This window comes from Gossypium hirsutum, chromosome D08 (assembly GCF_007990345.1).
Source record: "Gossypium hirsutum isolate 1008001.06 chromosome D08, Gossypium_hirsutum_v2.1, whole genome shotgun sequence".
In the NCBI taxonomy this organism is placed as follows: domain Eukaryota; kingdom Viridiplantae; phylum Streptophyta; class Magnoliopsida; order Malvales; family Malvaceae; genus Gossypium; species Gossypium hirsutum.
Window position 1 is genome coordinate 50,199,785 of NC_053444.1, and position 21,961 is coordinate 50,221,745.

At 33.6% G+C, this 21,961-nt stretch overlaps 2 protein-coding genes across 2 annotated transcripts; both read right to left on the reverse strand.

Annotated features, from left to right (window-relative positions):
* Positions 1-10,479: 10,479 nt before the first annotated feature.
* LOC107900920 (probable methyltransferase At1g29790) lies at positions 10,480-12,709 on the reverse strand. The gene has a single exon (XM_016826705.2). The coding sequence runs from the start codon at positions 12,054-12,056 to the stop codon at positions 10,632-10,634; it is 1,425 nt and encodes a 474-aa protein (XP_016682194.1). The 5' UTR covers positions 12,057-12,709; the 3' UTR covers positions 10,480-10,631.
* A 107-nt stretch (positions 12,710-12,816) lies between these two features.
* LOC107900921 (RING-H2 finger protein ATL68) lies at positions 12,817-13,695 on the reverse strand. Its single transcript, XM_041098274.1, has one exon. It carries the CDS (start codon positions 13,512-13,514, stop codon positions 12,951-12,953), a length of 564 nt encoding a protein of 187 aa, XP_040954208.1. The 5' UTR covers positions 13,515-13,695; the 3' UTR covers positions 12,817-12,950.
* Between the last annotated feature and the right edge of the window lie 8,266 nt (positions 13,696-21,961).

The window sequence follows — 21,961 nt, forward strand, 5'->3', positions numbered from 1 at the left end:
ATAAAACTCAAGTGAATTATATTCAATAATCGAATTACCATGAACTTTAATTAAAGTAACATTTAAATAAACAATCTATAATTCAAAATCACTAAATACATTAGTGTTAACTCTCATATCATTTTATTTGATTAATTCATCTATTTGAACCATAATAATAATTTATCACATCTTTATCAATTGTAAAAACGAACTTACCTCGACAAAAATAGCTGTAAAAACAAAGCAGACGACTAACCCGACACCTTAGCTTTTCCTCGGTTTAAATCCATTTGATTTGTTTCTTGGTATAATAAAAATTTTCATTCAATTAATAGCCCAATTAACTTAATACCATTAATTCTAGCTTATAAGCCCCTCTATTATGAAATTAAAAAATTACCCCTAATATTTTAACTTTTGTGCAATTTAGTCCCTAAACTCAAATTTCCAAATTTATCAAAATTTCTGAAAAAACCCAATGCTAGCCAAACTTATTTATATTTTTGATACAATCCAAAATTATTCACAATTCACAAAAATTCCATGTCAATTTTAATATTTTATCAAATTAACCCTTTAACTAAAAATTAAATAAAATCACTTTACAAAATAGTCCTAAAAAAATCAAGACTACAAAATCATCATTTAACATAAAAAATAACTAAGATTCATCAATGGAAAAATTCAAAATCTTTAACAGTTTCAAAAATATAGATACGAGTTAGTTGGACCAAATTGTAACGATATTAAAAATATAAAAATTATAAGAAACGTGCTTAAATCACATACCATGCAAGATGAGACCAGCTTGGCCGAAAGCTTATTTCAAGCTCCCATGGAGTTTCGGTTCTCCAACTAAAAAGATGATGCCATTTTTTTTGTTCTTTTCATCTTTTGTTTTATGTTTTAATTTAATTTATTTACATAATTACAAGTTTACTCTTTAATTATACTTAAAAATTCAATAAAAGCAATGAAACTACCGTCCATCACAAACTAATTTGGTATAATTATCACATTAATCCATTAATTTAAGAGTCCTTAGCCATTTAACCTTTTTTAGTTAATAGAGTTTAACATTTGCATATTTTACAATTTAGTCCTTTTCAATTAATTAACTATTTAAACGTTAAAATTTCTTAACCAAAATTTAATCTGATCCTATTAACACTCAAAAAATATTTAATAAAATATTTAAAGGCTCGGTTTATAGAAACCAGGTCTCAATACATTTTTTTTAAACCCACTTGACTTTAGAGATATACCGCTTGAAACTAAATATTCGTTCAAATAACATAAATTATCAAATAAAAATTTATTAAAACACTATATTTGAATCATAAATAATGAATAATAATATTTATGGACTCGCTCATCAAGTTTGTAGCCCCGAAACTACTGTTTTCGACATTATTAAAAAATGGGCTGTCACAACTCTCCCCCTTTAAGAAAATTTCATCCTCGAAATTTCTCAGCTGGTAATAGCAATCCAGATCAAGTCTTTCTTTCTGATATTCAAAAGTAGTCCATATACGAAATTCATCTTGACTTGCTCCCATTTCCAATCAGAACTCATATCAAACTGTAATAACTCAAATAAAATTTGCTATTCAACTTTGACCTATTGACATACTAGACATCTTAGTAAAAACTCTGAAATTTTTCGTCTTAATTCTGACCACTAATAATTCTATATCCAGTCATTACACATTTTATCGTTGTTTGACTTAATCAAATAGATGTTGCTGAGAACCTTATGTAAAATATCTTTACAATCTCAAAACTATTCAGTACACATTTTTTATTTCGGAAATATAGATTATTATCACAATCTACACTAAAATTTATTGTTCTAATTATTCTGAATATGCTCTCGTTCTACTAACAAATTCGAATCTTTTCTTTATATCACACAAACTCTCTGAAGAATTTACGATCTAACTCTCAAATTTGCAATAATTGAACTGGCATAATTCAAGATCATCTGAGTGAAGCATTGTTGTAAATAATGCATTCCTTCACAAACTTAGACTGAAGTGGTTACCTGACTTTACAAAAGAAATTTGATGTTTTCTTGTAATAGCTTCATCATCTATAATATAGATTTTCAAATGCTTAGCACGCTCTAAATTAGTCTTATAACATATCAGTATATCATCAATATAGAATAATAATGATTCTGTCGAAACATTACTGAAAAGAAACCTGATCCATCGAATCCTCAAATGCTACTGAGTATTAATTAATATGAAAGACATAACTAGAAACTCGTAATGCTCATAATGGATTCTGAACGTTGTTTCAATACATTTACATATGTAATTCAAAACTAATAGTAACTAGATTAGTAATCTATCTTTGAAAATACTGTAGCATTTTTCAACTGGTCGAATAGGTCTTCAATACGAACTAACAGGTGTTTATTCTCTATCGTGACTTTATTCAACTACAAGTAATCTATATACAAACTTATCGACTCGTTTTCCGTTTTCATAGAATAATATAAGCGTGTCCCAAAGTGATGCACCCACTCAAATAAAACCTCTGTCGATTAATCCTTACAATTGAACTTTTGATTCCTTTAATTCGGTTAAAGACATTTTGCATAAAACTACTGAGATTGGTGCAGTTCCTAATGTTAATTAATGCAAACATAGTAACATCAGAGATAGAAAAGATACTAGTAATATCGTCAAGGACTGAAACTTCTGTAACAACCCTAACCCGTATCCATCGCCGAATTAGGGTTACGAGGCATTCTGAACAAAATACAACCATCTCAAAATCAATGCATATATATTATACATATACATATACATTAAATATGCAAAATGTTAAACTTCTCTTCTAACCATTTTTAATAAACAAAGACATTATAATCTAACTAGTAAAGACATTACAAACTAGCAAATCTATAAGGAAATAAACCATTTTAGTATGGCTATTATATTCATATACAATACAACAAAGTACGACCTTCAAAACATTTGTCTAGTCTGTACATGCCATAGTTAGAATTTAAATATTTTAAATACCGAGACAATAGATAAGGTGATAAACTTGCTGACGATCCCTGAGCTTGAAGCTTGATTTGATTTTTTTTTATCTATAAACAGATAGACGTAAACAAACAAATTAAGCTTACATAGCTTAGTAAGTCTATAGCATAACTAAAATATATATAAAAGAAGAATAATATAAATTCATAATTAAACTTATTGAAATCGCAAATACGACATATATTACTATTTGAATATTTGTTACTCTTAATCATCTTATTTATAATCAAATATATGTACTCGTAGAATGCTTACCAATGAATATATAAATATGTATATACAATATGCATAACAATTGTATATTTAAATACTCATCAAAAACTTACAACCGAATACTTTTATATATCATTTACATATAAACAAATGCATACATCATTATCAAATACCTAAAATCGAATGCATATACACTTCATATGTGTGTAACCGAACGCATATTTATGTACTTAACAAATTTTATATCTGAATATATATATACATACACATCAAACGAATATAACCAAATACATTTATACTTACCAAAATGCATATATAGATTTCTCACATACATCTATCTGAACGCGAATATACCTAACAATTTCATAAAATTGAATATATATATATATATATATATATAAATCCATACTTATCAAATACATATAAACTAATGTTTATATGCTCATCAAACACAATGACCAAATTTATATACATATTCTATAAATCCATATGACTAAATCATACACATATTCGGTACATGTAAACACATGATATGAATAGACTCACCGGCACAAAACCTGCTAGGCTTAAGGCCTGATTCAATACACTGGCACTTAGCCTGCTAGACATAAAGTCTGAAATGTTTCACCGGCGTCAAGCCTGCTAGACTTAAAGTCTGAAATGTTTCATCGGCGTCAAGCCTGCTAGACTTAAAGTCTGAAATGTTTCACCGGCGTCAAGCCTGCTAGACTTAAAGTCTGAAATGTTTCACCGGCGACAAGCCTGCTAGACTTAAAGTCTGAAACATATCACTGGCATCAAGCCTACTAGGCACTGAGCCTGAACACTCAATTTATATAAATAAAAATCACTTTCAAAATGTATATGTATATAAGATTCCATGTATAAAAATTTAGCTCAATATATATAAATTATACCTTTAAACCACATAGGTATATAAAGTTCAGATATTGAATCCAGCTCAATAACTTAATTATACATATGATCATATACAGATATATAACTTAATACATTAAGGGCTACTATTAATATCATGCATTCGAACATCTTATAGTAATCCAAGCTAACAATTTTGTACCTTCAACTCCATTCAAAAGCTTCACATGAATATAATTACATAATTGAATCTCACATAAACTTATATAATTATCATACCTAAATTCAATACATAAACATGTACATATATAAGTTTGTATATATTCGAGTCTCATACATACTTTATATAATAGTCATACCTAAATTTAACACAAAAACATATTCAATTATATTTGTATTTCCGAACTTCATATAAACTTATATAAAAATTATACCCAAACTCAATACAAAAACATATACATGTAAATATATATTTATGTGCTCATTCAATTCTATCATATACATATAAATTTCAACTCACATGTACATACCATTTCAAAACTACTTATGCAAATATAACATATATATTTTTAATCAATCCAATAGTTTGTACATATATGTACTTACATATATATACACATTCGAACCTTATATATATATATATACCTTTCGAGTAATAACCAAGAATTTATACATAAGCCATATTCATTCTTCAACTAAATTCAAGAGCTTACATATATGTGTATACATATATGTATATTCGAACATTAATCATATATTTATATATATACATATCATTTTTACTTTGACTAAATTCAAGCTATATACTTTCAATTTAAGCTCATCCAAATACAATACATATATATATGTATGTATATTAATTAATAACATTAAATTGCTGGTTGACTTACCTCAGACGGTGAAAAATTGAAATCGGACGATTATTCGACGATTTTATCTTTCCCCCGATCAAACTCCGATTTCTTTGGTTCTTGATCTAAATATATCCAGAATGAGCTAATTTAAATATTAAAACATTCAATTTAATCCAAAAACACATAAATAGGAAATTTACCATTTTGCCCCTAATATTTTACACTTTTTGCAATTTAATCCCAATTGCATAAAACACAATTTACACAAAATCTCACAACAACATAGCTAGGCCGAATCTTCCTTGTATTCATACAAGTCCATGCATTTCATTTATTTTTCATTTTAGTCCCTCAAAAATTTATTTTTTAATTTAGCCCTAATTACTCAAATTTACCAAAAATTCAAAGACAAAACATGTTAATCTAACACATATATTTCATAATCCATCATCAAACATCATAGAACACAATTATTCATTAATGGCATAACTCAAAATATTCATCAAAATTAAAAATTCTAGCATGGGTCGGATAGTATTCGAAGCAACGATCTCAAAAATATAAAAATTATCAAAAACCGAGCTAGAACTCACCTTGAATCAAGCTCAACAATGGCCGAATACCCTAGCTTTGTTTCTTTGTTTTCTTTTGTTTTGTTTTGTGATAAAGATGAAGGGAAAAAAAATGATAATGGCTTTTTTTTTAATGTTTATTATAACATAATAATATATTATACCTTATTATAACATATATATATTATATTAATAATATAAGAAAACCATATATATCACCTAATGCCGTCCACTAACTTGGAAAATGGCTTAATTGCCACATAGAACCTCCAATTTATAAAGACAAAAACAATTAAGCACTTTCATATTTAACCCTCAAATTTTCACTTTACGCGATTTAGCCATTTTCTCAAATTAAGCATACAAACAGTAAAATTATTTCACGAAACTTTCACATATATAATTTCACACATATTTAACACAGAAAATAATATTAAAATATTTTTAGACTCGAATTCGTGGTCTCGAAACCACTTTGTCCGATTAGGGTCAAAATTGGGCTGTTACAACTTCCTTGTATACTTAGATCATACAAGCTTCGGCAAGAGTTCTAGCTTCAGATCAAATGACTATATCTTTTATTCCACTTCTATTGGCTCTAGTCGTACTTCAAATTCCTGGTCATCTGCCTCTCATAGAATTAACAAAAAGTCTTACATTTTTTACATAAGTGTGTTAGATTTGTTTATGTCCAAAGAGACTACTCAAGATCCAGAATGAATCGGATTGGATCAAGACAGTGAACTTAGAATGTGTTTCAGTAAAGGGTGTAGCAAAAGGATTGGAGCTCCAACTTGGTGATTGGACCGGTAAGGCAACCATTAAAGTAATACCACCTGATGACAATGACTTTCTGGTTGGATTGAGTTTTCTTGACTGGATTTATGTCTCTATTTTTTCTTCTAGCAATTACATGCTGATATCGGATTCAAACCATTAATATATAGTGCGAATGAAAAGGAAAAGAGGCATGGAGGGAAAGACACTATTGGCAATCCAATTTTCAAAAGAAGCATGATAGGTCTTTGAGATTGCGCATAAATTATCGGGCCTTAAATAAGATCACTGTGAAGAATAGGTACTCGATTTCTCTTATTGCATATTTGTTTGATCAACTTGGTAGTGCGAGATGATTTATCAAGTTAGATTTGAGATTGGGGTACCATAAAGTTTGAATAGACAAAGGGAACGAGCTGAAGACAGCTTTTTTGATACTCTATAGTTTGTATGAATTCCTTGTGATGGCATTTGGACTAATGAATGCTCCAGCCAAATTTTGCACCCTAATGATTAAGGTACTTCAATCCTTCCTAGATCATTTTATGGTTGTTTACCTTGATGATATTGTGGTGTATAGTAAATCGCTTGTGGGAAAATGAGATATATGTCAAAAAGGAGAAATGCTCATTCACCCAACAAGAGGTGCCATTTTTAGTCCACATTGTGGGAGGTGGCAGGATCTAGATGGATAAAAGTAAGATTCGGGCCATTTTTTATTGGGAACCACCAACTAAGGTGATGTAGTTGCAATCTTTCCTTGGGTTTGCAAACTATTAATGACGTTTCATTGAAGGTTACTCCAAAATCACTACACCCTTGATGGATTTGTTGAAGAAGAGTAAGCTTTGGGATTGGAATTACTAGTGGGAGAATGCAATTAACCAAGTGATGACAAAGGAACTAATATTTGCTTTGTCAAATTACTCAAAGTCGTACGAGGTATGCACAGATGCATCAGACTATAAGATTGGGTGAGCATTGATGCAAGATGGGCCTCCAGTTACTTTTGAGAGTCAAAAGCTTAATTAGATGGAGCGGTAATATATGGTCCAAAAGAAAGAAATGACCACTATGGTGTATTGCTTGCACACATGGAGACACTATTTGTTGGGTTCCAGGTTCATGATCTTTACTGATAATGTTGCAAACAGTTATTTTCTAACTTAGAAAAAGTTGTCTCCCAAATAGGCTCGTTGGTAGGTTTTCTTAGAAGAGTTTGATTTTAGCATGGAATATAAGCCGGAGAGTGCCAACACAGTGGCTGATGCACTTAACCAAAAGATGGAGTTTGTGACAATCAGCCAGCCTGATAACTCTCTTTTAGAGTGAATTCGAGAGAGACTGTCCTATGATCCCATAGCAAAAAATTTGATCGAGCTTGCCAAGGAGGGGAAACGAGGAGATTTTGGCTTGAAAGAGAGTTACTACACACTTAGGGGCATCGCCTTTATATGCCTCAAGATGGGAAATTATGCAAGGAAGTCATGAAGAAGTGTCATAACTCGAGATGGGTTGACCATCTAGGTATGCACTGCACTTTGGCCCTTTTGGAGGATCGTTACTATTGGCCTCACATGGGTGATAATGTGGAAACCTATGTCAAAACTTGTTTGGTGTGCTAATAAGATAAAGTAAGGTTGAAGACTTCGGTCGGATTGTTACAACCTTTCTCCATTTCAAAAGGCCCATGGGAGAGTGTATTCATGGATTTTATTGTTGGTTTGCCTAAGTCTGATGAGTTTGCAAACATTTTTGTTGTGGTGGATAAATTTTCCTATTATGGAACGTTTATTCTAGCGACCAAGGAGTGACCTGCTGGGGAGGCAACTCGTTTGTTTCTTAGACATGTGGTGAAATATTGGGGAGTGCCACAATCTATCATTAGTAATAGAGATGTGTAATTTACAAGTCAATTCTAGATGGAGTTGTTCAAGCTGATGGATTCAGACTTGAAAGTTTACACTAGCATGCATCCGCAAACTGATGGGCAAACCGAATGAGTGAATATGTTGTTGGAGACATACCTTCGGCACTATGTGAGTGCCACCCAAAAGGATAGGCTAAAATTGTTGGATGTGGCCCAATTTTCTTACAATTTGCAGCAAAGTGGGGCCACAAATCAAAATCTGTTCAAGATAATAATGGGCCAACAGACATTCACAGCCAATACTATTGCGACTTGTAATGGATGACCAAATCTAGCAGTTTATAAATTTACAAAGGAGTGGTAAGAGCATAATTACTTTTCCAGAGGTTGCCCACACAGGGCGAGTAAGTGCAACAAGAAGTGGGTTGATCAGAGTCGTAGGGATGTGGAATTTCAGGTTAGTGATTCTGTCCTTGCAAAATTACATTTAATATTACATCACAATGGCTTGCATAAAGAGCTTGTCCGATAGTATCGGAGACCTTTCCAAGTGGTGAAGAAAGTAGGCAATGTCGCCTACAAACTTGAGTTGCTAGTAAAACTCAAGGTCCATATGATGTTCCATGTCAATATGCTTAAGTCATTTTATAAGGATTAAGAAGATTCAGATCGAGGCAAGTCTGAACGAGCTCTAATGGGGGTAAAGGGCTCTTATGATCTAGAAATAGATTGCATAATGGCAGATCAAGTTATCAGACGAAAGTCCTATCGGTCGAGGCATGAGTACTTAGTGCGATGAAAGGGACTTCCTAATAGTGAAATAAGTTGGGACCCTGTCGAGGTCTTATGACAGTTCCAAGACAAGATAGACCAGTTCAATTTGGAGGACTCGTCGAGGGCGTCACTAGAACAGGTGGGGGAGAATGTCATGGGTTGCGCATGGGAGCCCACAACCATGACACATTTGTGTGATCCATCATGTTCAAGATAGGCAATTAGGCCCAACTGGACTAGTCCATTGCTTGGAGAGATTGAAGGCTCATCTACAAATCATGGAAAACATGGAACGTAATCTTCAAGGATATGCAATCTTGGATATGACTTGTAATATTAGAAGATATGATTATGTAATCTTAGAGATTTGATTTTGTAGATAGCTTTTAATCTTAGTTGTTGATGTACTTTAACTTGTACCGTTGAATTTGGGGAGGCTTAAATATAAATAGAGGCCTCTCCCCCTTATTGTAAATCACTTCAGTTTTGAGTAATAGGATTCTTGAGAGCATTCACTCAAACATTCTTTTTAGTGTTTTTTTGTTTTTCTGTGGCTTTGTTCATCTTTCAAGTTCTTTCATCTTTGAGTTGCTTTCGCTTTGCGTTGGTGCATTGGAGGAATTCTGTTTGAATCCTCAATTGTTGGGAGTTAGGTTGACTTAGGTGTTTTTGAAGCGAAAAAATCGACTAAGGCTACTCAAATTGTGAGACTAAAGTTCTAGTCTCATGACACTTAACACAAAGTAAAAATGAAGATAAACAAAGAAAAAAGAAGATAGAAATGTGAAATAAAAAATTAAGAAGGTTTTTGTTAGGAATGAGCGGGTGGTAGACAACTTGCATTGATCAATATAAATGGAGTGAGGAATGCCTTCTCCGGGATCACAACTATGAGAGTTGCTGTTAGAGATCATGAGGGGAAATGGTCGGTACAGGGTTTCACCCATAATATTGGTTGTTGCTCGGTCTTTGAAGCTGAAATGTGGGGGGGGGGGGAGGTTGCAAGTGAACCATTTCTATCGGGAAGGTAATGTATTGGTAGATGTGATGGTGAACCTTGCCTTCAGTAAGCTTATTGATCTCTATATTTACCATGCTGAGCCAGATGAAATCTTGACGGCGAGATAAGGGGCTCGGGATGGTTTAACTAAAACGAGGATGATAGTGGTGTAATTTCTCCATTCTTTTATTTTCATACCACAAAATAAAAAATAAAAGTTTTTGAAATCTTAATGGTTAAGCCACCAATTTAAAAATTAAATATTAGAAATATCTAATTTATTCAATTTCAAAATTTATAGGGACATAAAAGATATTTAAGAAAAAGAGGGATCAGGGCTCAATTGGCATAACTTAGGACGCATTTAAACCAAAAAGTAGCAAATGCCCCTCCCCCCTTCCATTTAGTTCCGTCCCTGTCGACAATGATCAAACCAAATTCAAACATTTTCATCTTATAGCAGTGACAAAGAACAGAGACCAGGATTCAGAAATTAGTTAGGAACAAGATGATGTTACTGTAATATTTCTAGTTGGCATCTACAAACATTTTGATTCCAATAAACTAAAATAAAATCGAATTCTGTAAAGAAATTAAGAAACTTGTACCTGTGTTTCTAACATGAAACTATGAACTAAAAGATAACAGTATATATCAGAATGGCCTTGGCGGCTTCTCTAACACAGCTGAGAAAAACACCTCTCTATCATCATCTTTATCTCGCTTTGGAACAACGACCCATTTGTGTTTTCTATACCTCAGCACCTTGAATGCCTCCATGTAATCTTCCAAATCTTCTTTTAAACAGAAGAAACTGTCGATCCACAGCAATCCCCCCGGTCTCAAAACCCTGTCCCAATCAAACAACACAAAGTCCAAAAGTACAAAATCAATCCACCCATCCAGAAACCTCGTCGTGTGTATCAGATCCAGGGTGTTGTCGAAGAAGGGTAGCCGCTGGTTTATTGACAAATAAAGAGGAACTAATCCTCGAAGAGCTATCATCTCGTTGAACGGTGCCCCGAGGTTGATGGTGGCTGAAACTATCGTCACGTTGAACTCCCTCATCCTTGCTGCAAATGTCCCGGTACCTACACTGAAATCCAATCCGATTCTGACCTCCCCAGGCTTGATTTTAAGCACTTCGGGTATTAAAAAGTCTGCGGTTATGTTTGTTTCGGGGTCTAAATCCGTGGGTTGAATCCATCTCGGCATTTCATGGTGTGTGAGATTGAAGCAATCTGCACATTTGAAGAATCCTTTGCGGGTTCCGTTGTTTGCTAAACAAGTGAAGTTCTTGCACCGATATCCACTCCATCGGACGTTGCGATCGTCGGGCAGTTTCCAGATGGACTCGTTGATGGGGAAAGGCTGAGTGTATAGCCGCGGGGCTCTCGCGAGGCACCGCCTCCTCGGTAACGGATCGCAGCCGTGAACCATTAGTTTCTGAGCTAGCTTCCAATCGTCGTTGCAGATTTCGCCCACGTCGTAATCCATGTACTCTTCCAGCTCCTCCTTCATTGCGAAACAAGCGTGGCCGATGCTCGTGAACGTACCATTTGCTCCCATGAAGTTCTGTTTCCCTAGTCTGTTCGGCTTCACCCGAACGTACTTCCGAATTTCCTCGATCAGGAAGTAATCCGCAGGCTCATCGGATTGATGATTCAGTCTTACCAATGGATGATCGACGGTCGAGTTTTCGACGTCGGGACCCAATGCCTGCATCGACTCGATTAGACCAAGGATATCAGCAAGAAAAGCACTATGTCTAAGCAAGATTTCCGATGACGACGACTCTTTCAACGTGCCGTTCTTCAACTCATCCATTTCTTGTCGGATTTTCCGAATAACAACCTCAAAATTCATCCTCGCTTCGCCTTCATTCAAAGGGTTCACATAGTCGCAGAAGGAATTAGTAACAAGGAGAGATCTAAAAGAATAAGACCCAGACAAGGTAGCCACTGAAACCAGAAGAGCACAAATACCCAATATAAAGATTGTCCTATTTACACTTTTCCATGTCCCCATCTTCACTAGACTATTTACTTTAGCCATATTATCGAGAACGAGAAGTATCATCTCCAATCGGCGATTGAATCCAACAAATAAAAGCTACCTATTGAGTTAACTCGGGAAAGAAATCGCTTAATGTACAAAACAAGCAATCATGAGACAGCAAAGACGATGAGTAACAAAGTAGAAAATGAAAGTGAATTTGAGCCAAGTTGATATATATATATTAATTTGGAAAACAATGAGCTTTGAGCTTGGGGCACATGGGTACTATTTTATACTATTCTTCATTGAGGTTTGAGCTTTTGAGAATGCATTGTAATGGCCATGTCAACGCTTCCGAGACTCACATGTCAGTCCCATGTTATAAAAGCATCAATCTCCAAGTTTCTGACTTTCAATCTCCCACAATTTGCGTTATTTTTATAAACAAGTTAGTGATCTGCAATGGATATTGATAATTTAAGGTTTCTGGGATTTGAGAGAGCTTTCAGGCATATTTCCAATTTTAGGGGGTCAACGCTCACGTCGTCTCAACAAAAGCATACATTTTTTTACACACTATGGGTCTCTCTGTATACGTTTCCCAGTTAAACAGGTTTATGTTTCAATGAAGTTACAAACTTTAGGCCGATTAAAACTCAAGAAGGAGACATTGATGACAAGTCAAGTTCTTAAAATCGGATCTAATTCGATTCGAGTCCAAACATGATCGAAACCCGAAGCTCGACTGTTCTTTTAAGTTGGCATAATTCTTGTCAAATGTCAACTGCTTGAAGAAGAATGTGAAACAATCAGATAAGGGGGAACCAAAGCAACATGGCAGTTAAATCAATGTTTCTCTGTCAAATAAACACCACAAAAAACAAAAATTTGTGCAATTATGCATATACAAATTTACTCTCTTTGACTGAAACAACCCAAAAACACAACCGGAAAACAACCACTAAAAACGATAAGTCACCTTCGACTCCTTCGATCCGCAGCGTATTGAGACAAAGGAACGACTTCCGACAAAGGTGTAGAAAGCGGAGTCGGTAGTGGCGAGTTCCGACAAACGGGACAAGACCCATTTAGTTTCAACCAAGCATCAAGACAAGGAACATGGAAATAGTGCCTACACTCAGGCATCATCCTCAACATCTCCGAATCTTTATACTCGCACAAACAGATCGAACACGTCGTGTTAACATTACTGGAATCCACCGCAGCCGATCGATCTTTACTGAACTGAAACTTTGGGTAAGAATTTATAACGGCTTGGTCAAGCCCCACGGCGGCGTTTTCGTTGTCGTCATCTTCAGCAACGAAGATAATCCTGGGAAGGTTGATTCCATCGGAGGCGGAGGCAACGGTGGCGTTGGGAGAGAAAGCGCGAGGGGAAGAAGAAGAAGAGGAGGAAGAGCGGCAACAAATGTAGGAAGCTAGGAGGATGGTGGAGAGGAGAACGAGGAAACCGAGGGCTATGGCGATGGAATAGCCGAGGCCTAAGTTAGTGAGATAGTTAGGGGAAGGGGTGGACATTTGAAGGGAAGATGATTAGGATCCATTAGGGGAAAAGAAAAGGGAAAGGGGGTAGGGAAAAAGGAGAAGATGAAAGGTGGGTAGAGGCTGCTGCTGCTGCATTTAATACTGGGTTTGGAAACAGCGAGGGTGGCATTTATTATCGTGTTTTCGTGTGTTGTTGCTTTGGATTTATGATCTTTGCATGGGATTTTATTGCTAATTCAATGGGGTTTATTAGAACTAAGGAAACTCAAGGGCTGCACATGTATTGTTGAATCGTGCAAAACCCTCGGAAGATTTTCAGTTGTTAATTAAATTGCAGGAAGGTAGTTGACATGCTAATCTCATATTCATTGCTTTTTTACCTGAAAGACTTCCTTAAGGATTGGGCTTAAAAACTTTAATAAACTTATTCATACATCACATTTTAATATATATATTGTAACTTTTAGTTATGCATTTGAAATTTAATTAATATTCAATAAATTTATAATTAAATTCATCGAATTAACTGATTTTGAATAAACATGTAATTTAAATTAATCCAATCCAATATTATTTTAATCAAAGCCGAATATAATATGTAATTTAAATTAAAATAAGGCCCATTAACCTACTGAATCTAAGTTAATAATAGATTCTTTTTAAGGTAAAAATCATCCGATTAAATTTAAAGTACCATAAAAACAAACAAATAACGAGCAAAGATTTCAAACCATAGCCAGGACCACTATTCCCGAGCCAATATGCTCACCCCAAACACCCACACCTATGTCCATTGGCTCCGGTAAAACCTATTGAAAGATTATTCGAAAAACAACTAGGAACCTCAATCGATGTAAAGTAGTTAGCACGCAACAAAGTTGCCCGAGCAAATCTAGGAGCTGCTCTATTTGCTATCCTACACGTCCATTGGATAGACAAAGAAATAAAATGTCATCTTGCTTCGAAACTGTCCCAAGCTATTATACCCAACTCTGAGACAATCGTTTGGACGACGGCTTTCAAACACATCATAAGCTAAACTTTGCTGACGAATAACCAACCCATGATGAATAGGGAAGGTATAGTAATACTATGAATGACCCAGTATCGAATACTGGCAATAATATCAGCAAAAGAACATTTTCTTGTGCTTCCAGACATGCCGAGCTCCACATATTCTTGTAGGGGATCGATTTCGTAAAAGATGGGATCAGTAAATGGGAATTCACTAAAACTCAATCTTATTCATCAAACTATTACACTACTCAACAATCCGGGAGCAATCCATCTTTATAATAACCATATCAAAACTCATCTCTTTCAGCCATGCAATAGCCTCTTGAGCCGCTAATTCTTCTGAAGTGTTGGCCTCCATACACCCATCCCAAAATCCCAAACAACACCCAACGAAAGCTCCCTCCGGATCTTGCACCATTAATGCCCAAGATGTCACATTGGTCACATCCATATTGCATTTTAGCTTCCCCATTGGTGGTAGGGTCCAATGAGCACATCGTTCTACATTGCCTACGCGACCAGCTTGCAGTTGGGAAAAAGGTCTATGCACATAGTTCCAGCCATGCAGGAAATTGTCTACAAAGAAACAATATGAAAGGCAGAAACATCTTTTGATTTTCATACCAACATATTCCGAAAAAACAAAATGACCAAAGCAAGGTAAAAAAAACGCATAGAGCATCTACTATTTGAATCCAACAACACTATTTCGATTTGATTTGACACCAACCCTTGCAATCATCCAACTTTAGCACAACCACCCATTCGAGCTTGTAGACATTCAACTCAAACATGATCAATACTCTCTACTTCCCCAAACCTATTATGTAACACCCTTAACTAGTCTTCGTCGTCAAATTAGGGTTTTAGAGTATTAGGCACATAACGAATCTCAATACATCATAAAATCAATCAAATATTAGTTTAAATACTATTTATTCATAACCAATCATCATTCATGGCATTCATACAAAACGAGCTCTAAATTGAGTATACAAATCCTAAAGATCAATTTGGAAACGATTACGGACTAATTTGAAACAAAACAGAAAAATATAGAAAAACTGAAAACAGGGGTCACACGGTTGTGTGACAGCCCAGGTTGTGTGGCTTAGGGACATGGTTGTGTGGCCAAACCGTGTACAATTCAAAATAGGGTCACACAGTCGTGTTGCCAGGTCGTCTATAATTCAAAATAGAGTCACACGATCATGTCGCTAGACCGTGTACAATTCGAAATAGGTCACATGGTCGTGTGGAGTGATCATGTGACAACCTGTGTCTCAGGCCGTGAGCACCTAAAATAATTTCTAAAACAAGCCAAAACATTACCCACTTGATCCATTCCATTTACATTCATTTTACCATATCTCAACCAACTTCCAAGAAGCAAGAAGCAAATAACCAAAGGCATATATATATGGACATATACAAGCCAAAACAAATTATATATATACATATCCACAAGTATGCTTAAACTAAATTTTAAACAACATTATCATAATAAAAGAACTTAAAAGCTCCTAGTACATGTCATTTATAACCCAACATCAAAATGACTAAAACTTCTATCGAGTTGAAGAACGGATAGTGTGTGTGCTCCGACTTGAACTTCCAACCGACCGAGATTTCTGATGATCTACAGGGAAAGAAAATAACTAACGTAAGCAACTAGTGCTTAGTAAGCTTGTATAACATAAACTTAAACTTACCGAATATGTATATATTCATACCATTCATGCATAAATTCATTCATTAGATCGTAAGCATATATTTCTTTCCTATACAACACAAACCTCATAAGGTTAGTAACTATAACAATGAAACATATAATTCCAACATATCATGGAACATGTAATAATAAACATGTCAAGTATACATTTCATCCATCATATATCCAAAAGCATAACTTTGCCATTTCAAGTGTTCATACCAACATTTTCCAATTCACATGTCAAGATCATATCACATTTCATGTATATACATTTGTTTAAGCCTTTATCACCCATTAGACCAAATGAAATAACATCAGATACTTGAGAAAATGATCACATAACCTGTGACTGTAACCGTATATGCTCACGCGAACTGTGGGTAGGGATGTTAGGCTACACGATACTGCTCACACGAGTTGTGGAGAATCCGCAACAAATGCATGACCTCAGCCATCGGTAGGACATCCAAGACCAGTACTTGAAATTGTAAATAACCCTTAATGACATGTCATTTGTATCCTAAGTATTCACAAGTTTCATGCGGGCCACATTACATATCCGAATCATTTAACTCCATTTTCACTATACCATTTCAAGCTCACATCCATGTATTTCACATTTTCCAAACATAATCATCAATTTAATCAACACCGTAATTTAGTCCAAAATCACTAATCGACACATATATCATTCAATTTAACTATACCTAACATGAATAATAGTTAACATGTTACCAAAAGCAACAATTAATAAGTTTAAACAATATACGAACTTACCTAAACAAAAATGGTTACGAATACGATGCTAACGACTAATCCATTAATTTAGCTTTTCCACAATTCGAGTCTGATTGATTCATTTTTTGATCTAAATAATAGTTTCCACTCAATTAGTCCATTCATCCAGCTCAAATAATTAAACTTAAACTTATAAGCCCATTCATTATAAATTTACAGAATTACCTCAATATTTTACCCTTTATGCAATTTATCCCCTAAACCCAAAACTTACGAATTAACTGCTTTAAAAAAAATCCATGCTAGCCGAATTTCCTAGGGTCTCTCTACAGCCCATATTTATGACAATTTCATAATAATTCTATGAATTTTTACTATTTTAACAATTTAATCCCTAAACATTAAAATCACTAAAAACTATTTACAAAATAATCATATTTAGTTATCAAAGCTTAATAATCCACCATCAAACTTCAAAAACACCTCAAACTCATCAATGGAAACTTTCAGAACATTTAACAGTTTTACAAATTAACCCCCATGTTAGCTAAATTAAGCTAAAAAGATCACAAAAACATAAAAGTAACGAGCAAAAAATACATACCATGCATGAAGAACAAGGTTTGGCCGAATGCTCTTTAAGCTACCACAATGATTTTTCTATCAAAACAAAGAAAAGAAGAAGATGATAGCATTTTGCCTATTTGATTATGTAATAATTTATTTAATTACCATATTACCCTTAAGAATTCACTTAACAATTAACAAAACAATGTCCATAACCGTCCACTGTATATCTATATGGTATGCTTACCATTTAGGTCCATTAATTTACATTTTCATAGCCATTTAACACATTTAACTAATAGAAACTAACTTTTGCAATTTTTACTATTTAGTCCTTTTTACTTAATTAACTAACTAACATTAAAAATTTCTTAACCATATTTTAATATGACACTAATAAATACTCGTAAACATTAAATAATAATATTTATTGACTCACTTGTCAGAATTATTGTCTCAAAACCATTATTTTTGACACCACTGAAAATAGGTTGTTACATATTACACCTCGAATTTAGAGCAATTGATCTGCTATAATTCATTATGGAAAAATAGGCTCTTTTCACTACTTAAGAAGCTTGTATTCAAGTACTTTCATGTTATTTTCATTTATTTTAAGAAGTATTTAGTTTCTAGTTACAATTGAATAAATTGAGCTTCTGGTGATGTTCTATGACCTATTAGGCTTATTTGGGCCTAAGGTAGATCTAACAAGTTAACCGAGTGCGCAGGAAACAACCGAAGCTAAGAAGCCAGTGACCTGGATAGAATGTCGCAACATTCAACATGGAAGTGCGACATTGGATGCTGCCTTAACACTTAGTCGAATTTTCAACCAAGATTTACAAGAAAAGCTCATTGGCTTGAAAGTAACGACTAGGGGTGAGCAAAACTCAAATTGATTGAATTTTTTTTTCAAATTTTGAGTTAATCGAATTGAGTTATTCGAATTATTCGTGTCAACTCGAATAACTCGATTTGAGTTTCGAGTTCAAGTCGAGTTGAATTTCACAATTCGAATAACTCGAATAATTTGAATGACAGATTGGTGTAAATACCCTTTTGGTCCTTGTCAACTTTGAAAATAAGCAAATTGGTCTTTCTCTCAACAAAACTTACAAAAAAAATCAAAATAATTTTCAAAAATTAAAAATAATTTTAAATTTAGAATATTTATAAAAAAATTGAAAATTTATATTTTAAAAAAAATTATAAAAATTATTAAAAAGTTAAAATTTTAAAAATTTTCTAAAATAATAATTTTGGGGGATCTAATTAATGATTCAAATTTATCATACTCAAGTATCTTATTTTATTACTTTTCCTTGAAATTTTTTTTAAATATATATGGTTTCAAATTTATGTGTTCTAACATGGAATTAGTTATAGTGTAATAATATTTTTATTTGACATGTTTAATTTTTTTAATTTAACTTAAACAGTTTCACTCAATTCGACTTGATTCGAATTTCATTTCAAATTGAGTTAGAATGATAAAATAGGACTCGTGAACTTGATTAACTTGAAGTTTTTTCATCCGATTCGATTCGACTCGATTCAATCGAATGCTCATCCTTAGTTGCGACATCAGAAGAGTAAAGTCACTACATTAACCCAGTCCAAGAGATCGAGCAAACTATCTGCAAAGTTGCAACATTGGTTAGTGAATGTCGTGACATTGAAGCACGAAGAGCCAAAATTTTCAAGGGTGTTTACGTCCGTACAATCTAATTTAACATATAATTCAGAGTGTGATCGACCTAATTAGGTCAAAATACATGTAGACTTTATTTATTAGTTTTCAATTTAATCTATTTTCAGTTTTCATTTGTGCTTCATTGTAAAGCGGTAATCGACATATTTCGTGGATTAATGTGGACGTTCAATCAATCACAAGTCTTGGAATCATCGAAATTTCTAAGAATTTCTTACCCTTCTTATTATTTTACATTATTTTGATGTTTGATAATTGGGTAGGATTAATTGCATCTAGAATGTCACATAACTAAATCCCTATGAAGGTTGGTTGACCGAAGTAGGTGTGGTTAGCTTAAAGTTAGGGTTCGTAAACCAATTAATTGGATTAGGTTGAATGTGCTTAAACCCTAGAATTGACAACTCTAAGAAGTAATTTAGGTAGATGACACCGAAAGGGTATTCTACTTAGAACTGATTCAATCTAGCCCGATTTAGATCCATCAAGTTAAAAGATAAGTGGAATAAGTCAATTAATTAATTTAATTATAGGCTGAAAGGTATTAATTAGGCTAATTCTTAATTCATTGGTAAAATCCCCAACTTTAGGTTAATCGCAACCATGGACGTTAATCATCCTTCAACTTGTTAATCTCATTTGTTAATTTGGAATTTTGATTATTTATGCAATTTAGTTCTTTTCGTATTCAAATCTTGAATTTAGTATTTCTTCGTACTATAATAAGTAAATTAGTAGCTACCTAGACTTAGTGTGTTAGGCCTTACTATTAATTTAATTTAAATAGACCTCTCTTGGGTACAATTCTCGAAATAATTCCAAAGTGTTTCCTTGCAATTAACTATATTACAATTTGACCTGTACACTTGGAGACATCGCACATATTTTTATATTTAATTTCAATTTTTTAAGCCATGATACACGCACATCAGGGCTATTGGATCTGATGCCCAAAGTGTAGTATATTCGTTTGTACACTTGTAATTTTTTTGAACAGATTGGTTAATAAAATTAGTCATGAATTACATTAATACCTTTTATATATTGTCATGATGTGATTTTTTCATGTAAAGCAAAATAGAAGCAACTATTAGCTCACTGGTTGTCTAATGTTCAACTAATACTAAGTGGTATTATGTGGTCGGATTGTAATATAGAAAGACAATTTATATTAGTAGAGGAACATAAACATTTTTAGTCTAATCATAAATGAAAAAATCGATTGTAAGACTAATATGTCGTCTATCAAGTCCAATTGAGGAGATGTTTTGTCTTGGGCATGGGAGCATATAACTCCTAGAAGATAGAAATATAGATGTGACTGATTGGACTGACAGTAAATCGAACTAGACCCAAGCAAAATAGATCCTGAATCCGTTTATGGATTTATTCACTTGTGACGTTCGTAGTGTGACATACCTTAATCCTAAGTGGATGATGAACTATGTATGCGTGAGTCGTATACTTTGATGTAAGTAAAAGTCTGAGTTCAAATAGATAAGGAATTGAAAGTTGGTACGTTGTGTACACGACTTCTGCAGTAAGTAACATCATTCACAATAGTGGAATTCATAGCCCAAGACATGGGTAAATGATATCCTCTTATTGGCATTACATGATAGATGAAAAGTAAACGTGGCCATGGGTCATTCATCTTTGTGATGAATGACTTAATTACTATTTGATAGTAATTAACTTTTGATGAAAGAATAAGGATATCTTATGAGGGTAACACACTCATGGCAAGGTTATTGGACGAGCACTGATCGATTTGCTTTCGTAATAATATGTCATTAAGGAGTGCTAAGTCATGATACTATAGTGGAATGACTTTGTGACAAAATGAGTTTATAATTAATAGGTGAAAAGCTGAAAATTAATTATAAATCATTTGAGCCCTAATCATATATGTCCAATCTGTTATGATAAATTGAATGCTACATCAAATGAACAAAAATAGATAGAAATGATAAATTTAGAGAAATAGGTTACATTCGGAAATGAATGTGGTTTCTCATTAAGCATGGAAATAACTTGAGAATTAATTTATGGTTTTTTGACTTATTAATTAATTAATTAATTGAAATTTGAAAATAGAATTTAATTAATTGGTCATTGTGAATCCGTTGAATGTAGAAATTAAATATATTTTCTCACAGATTCTTTTACGATAAAGTTGCCATGATTTTAACGGAATTAGAATTTGGTTGAGAAAATTATTTGATGGGAAAATTAATTAATTTAAATTAATTTAATAAATAATGTATATTTTGAGAAAATAGAAAAAACATGTATTGGGTTGGATTAAATTATAAAGTGTTGGGTAAAAGGTCCGAGAAGCACATATAATTGGGCTCAGTACAAGAGAGGCTCGAATCCCCATCATAATATATATGAAGGGAGCCCTCTCTTTTAGTTCAACTAGACGATTGTTTTTTCTATTAAATAGGCAGTAAATGCATTCTACCCAGAAATAGTGAGAATTTATTTGTAAGTATAAATTCTATTTTCCGGAATAACAATTCTACCTGTTTCTTTTAAAGAGTGAATTTTGCTTTCCTACTAAAAGTAAAGTAAATAATATATGGTTCTGTATTTGATTCAAATTTGTTCGAGCCCACACTCGAAGAAATTCATCGTATGAGAATAGCGGAGAAGGTCGTTTGATTGAAAGCCAAGAGCAACAAGGATCTGTCTAGCCAAAAACACAGGTGCGATTTCAAGAAAAGT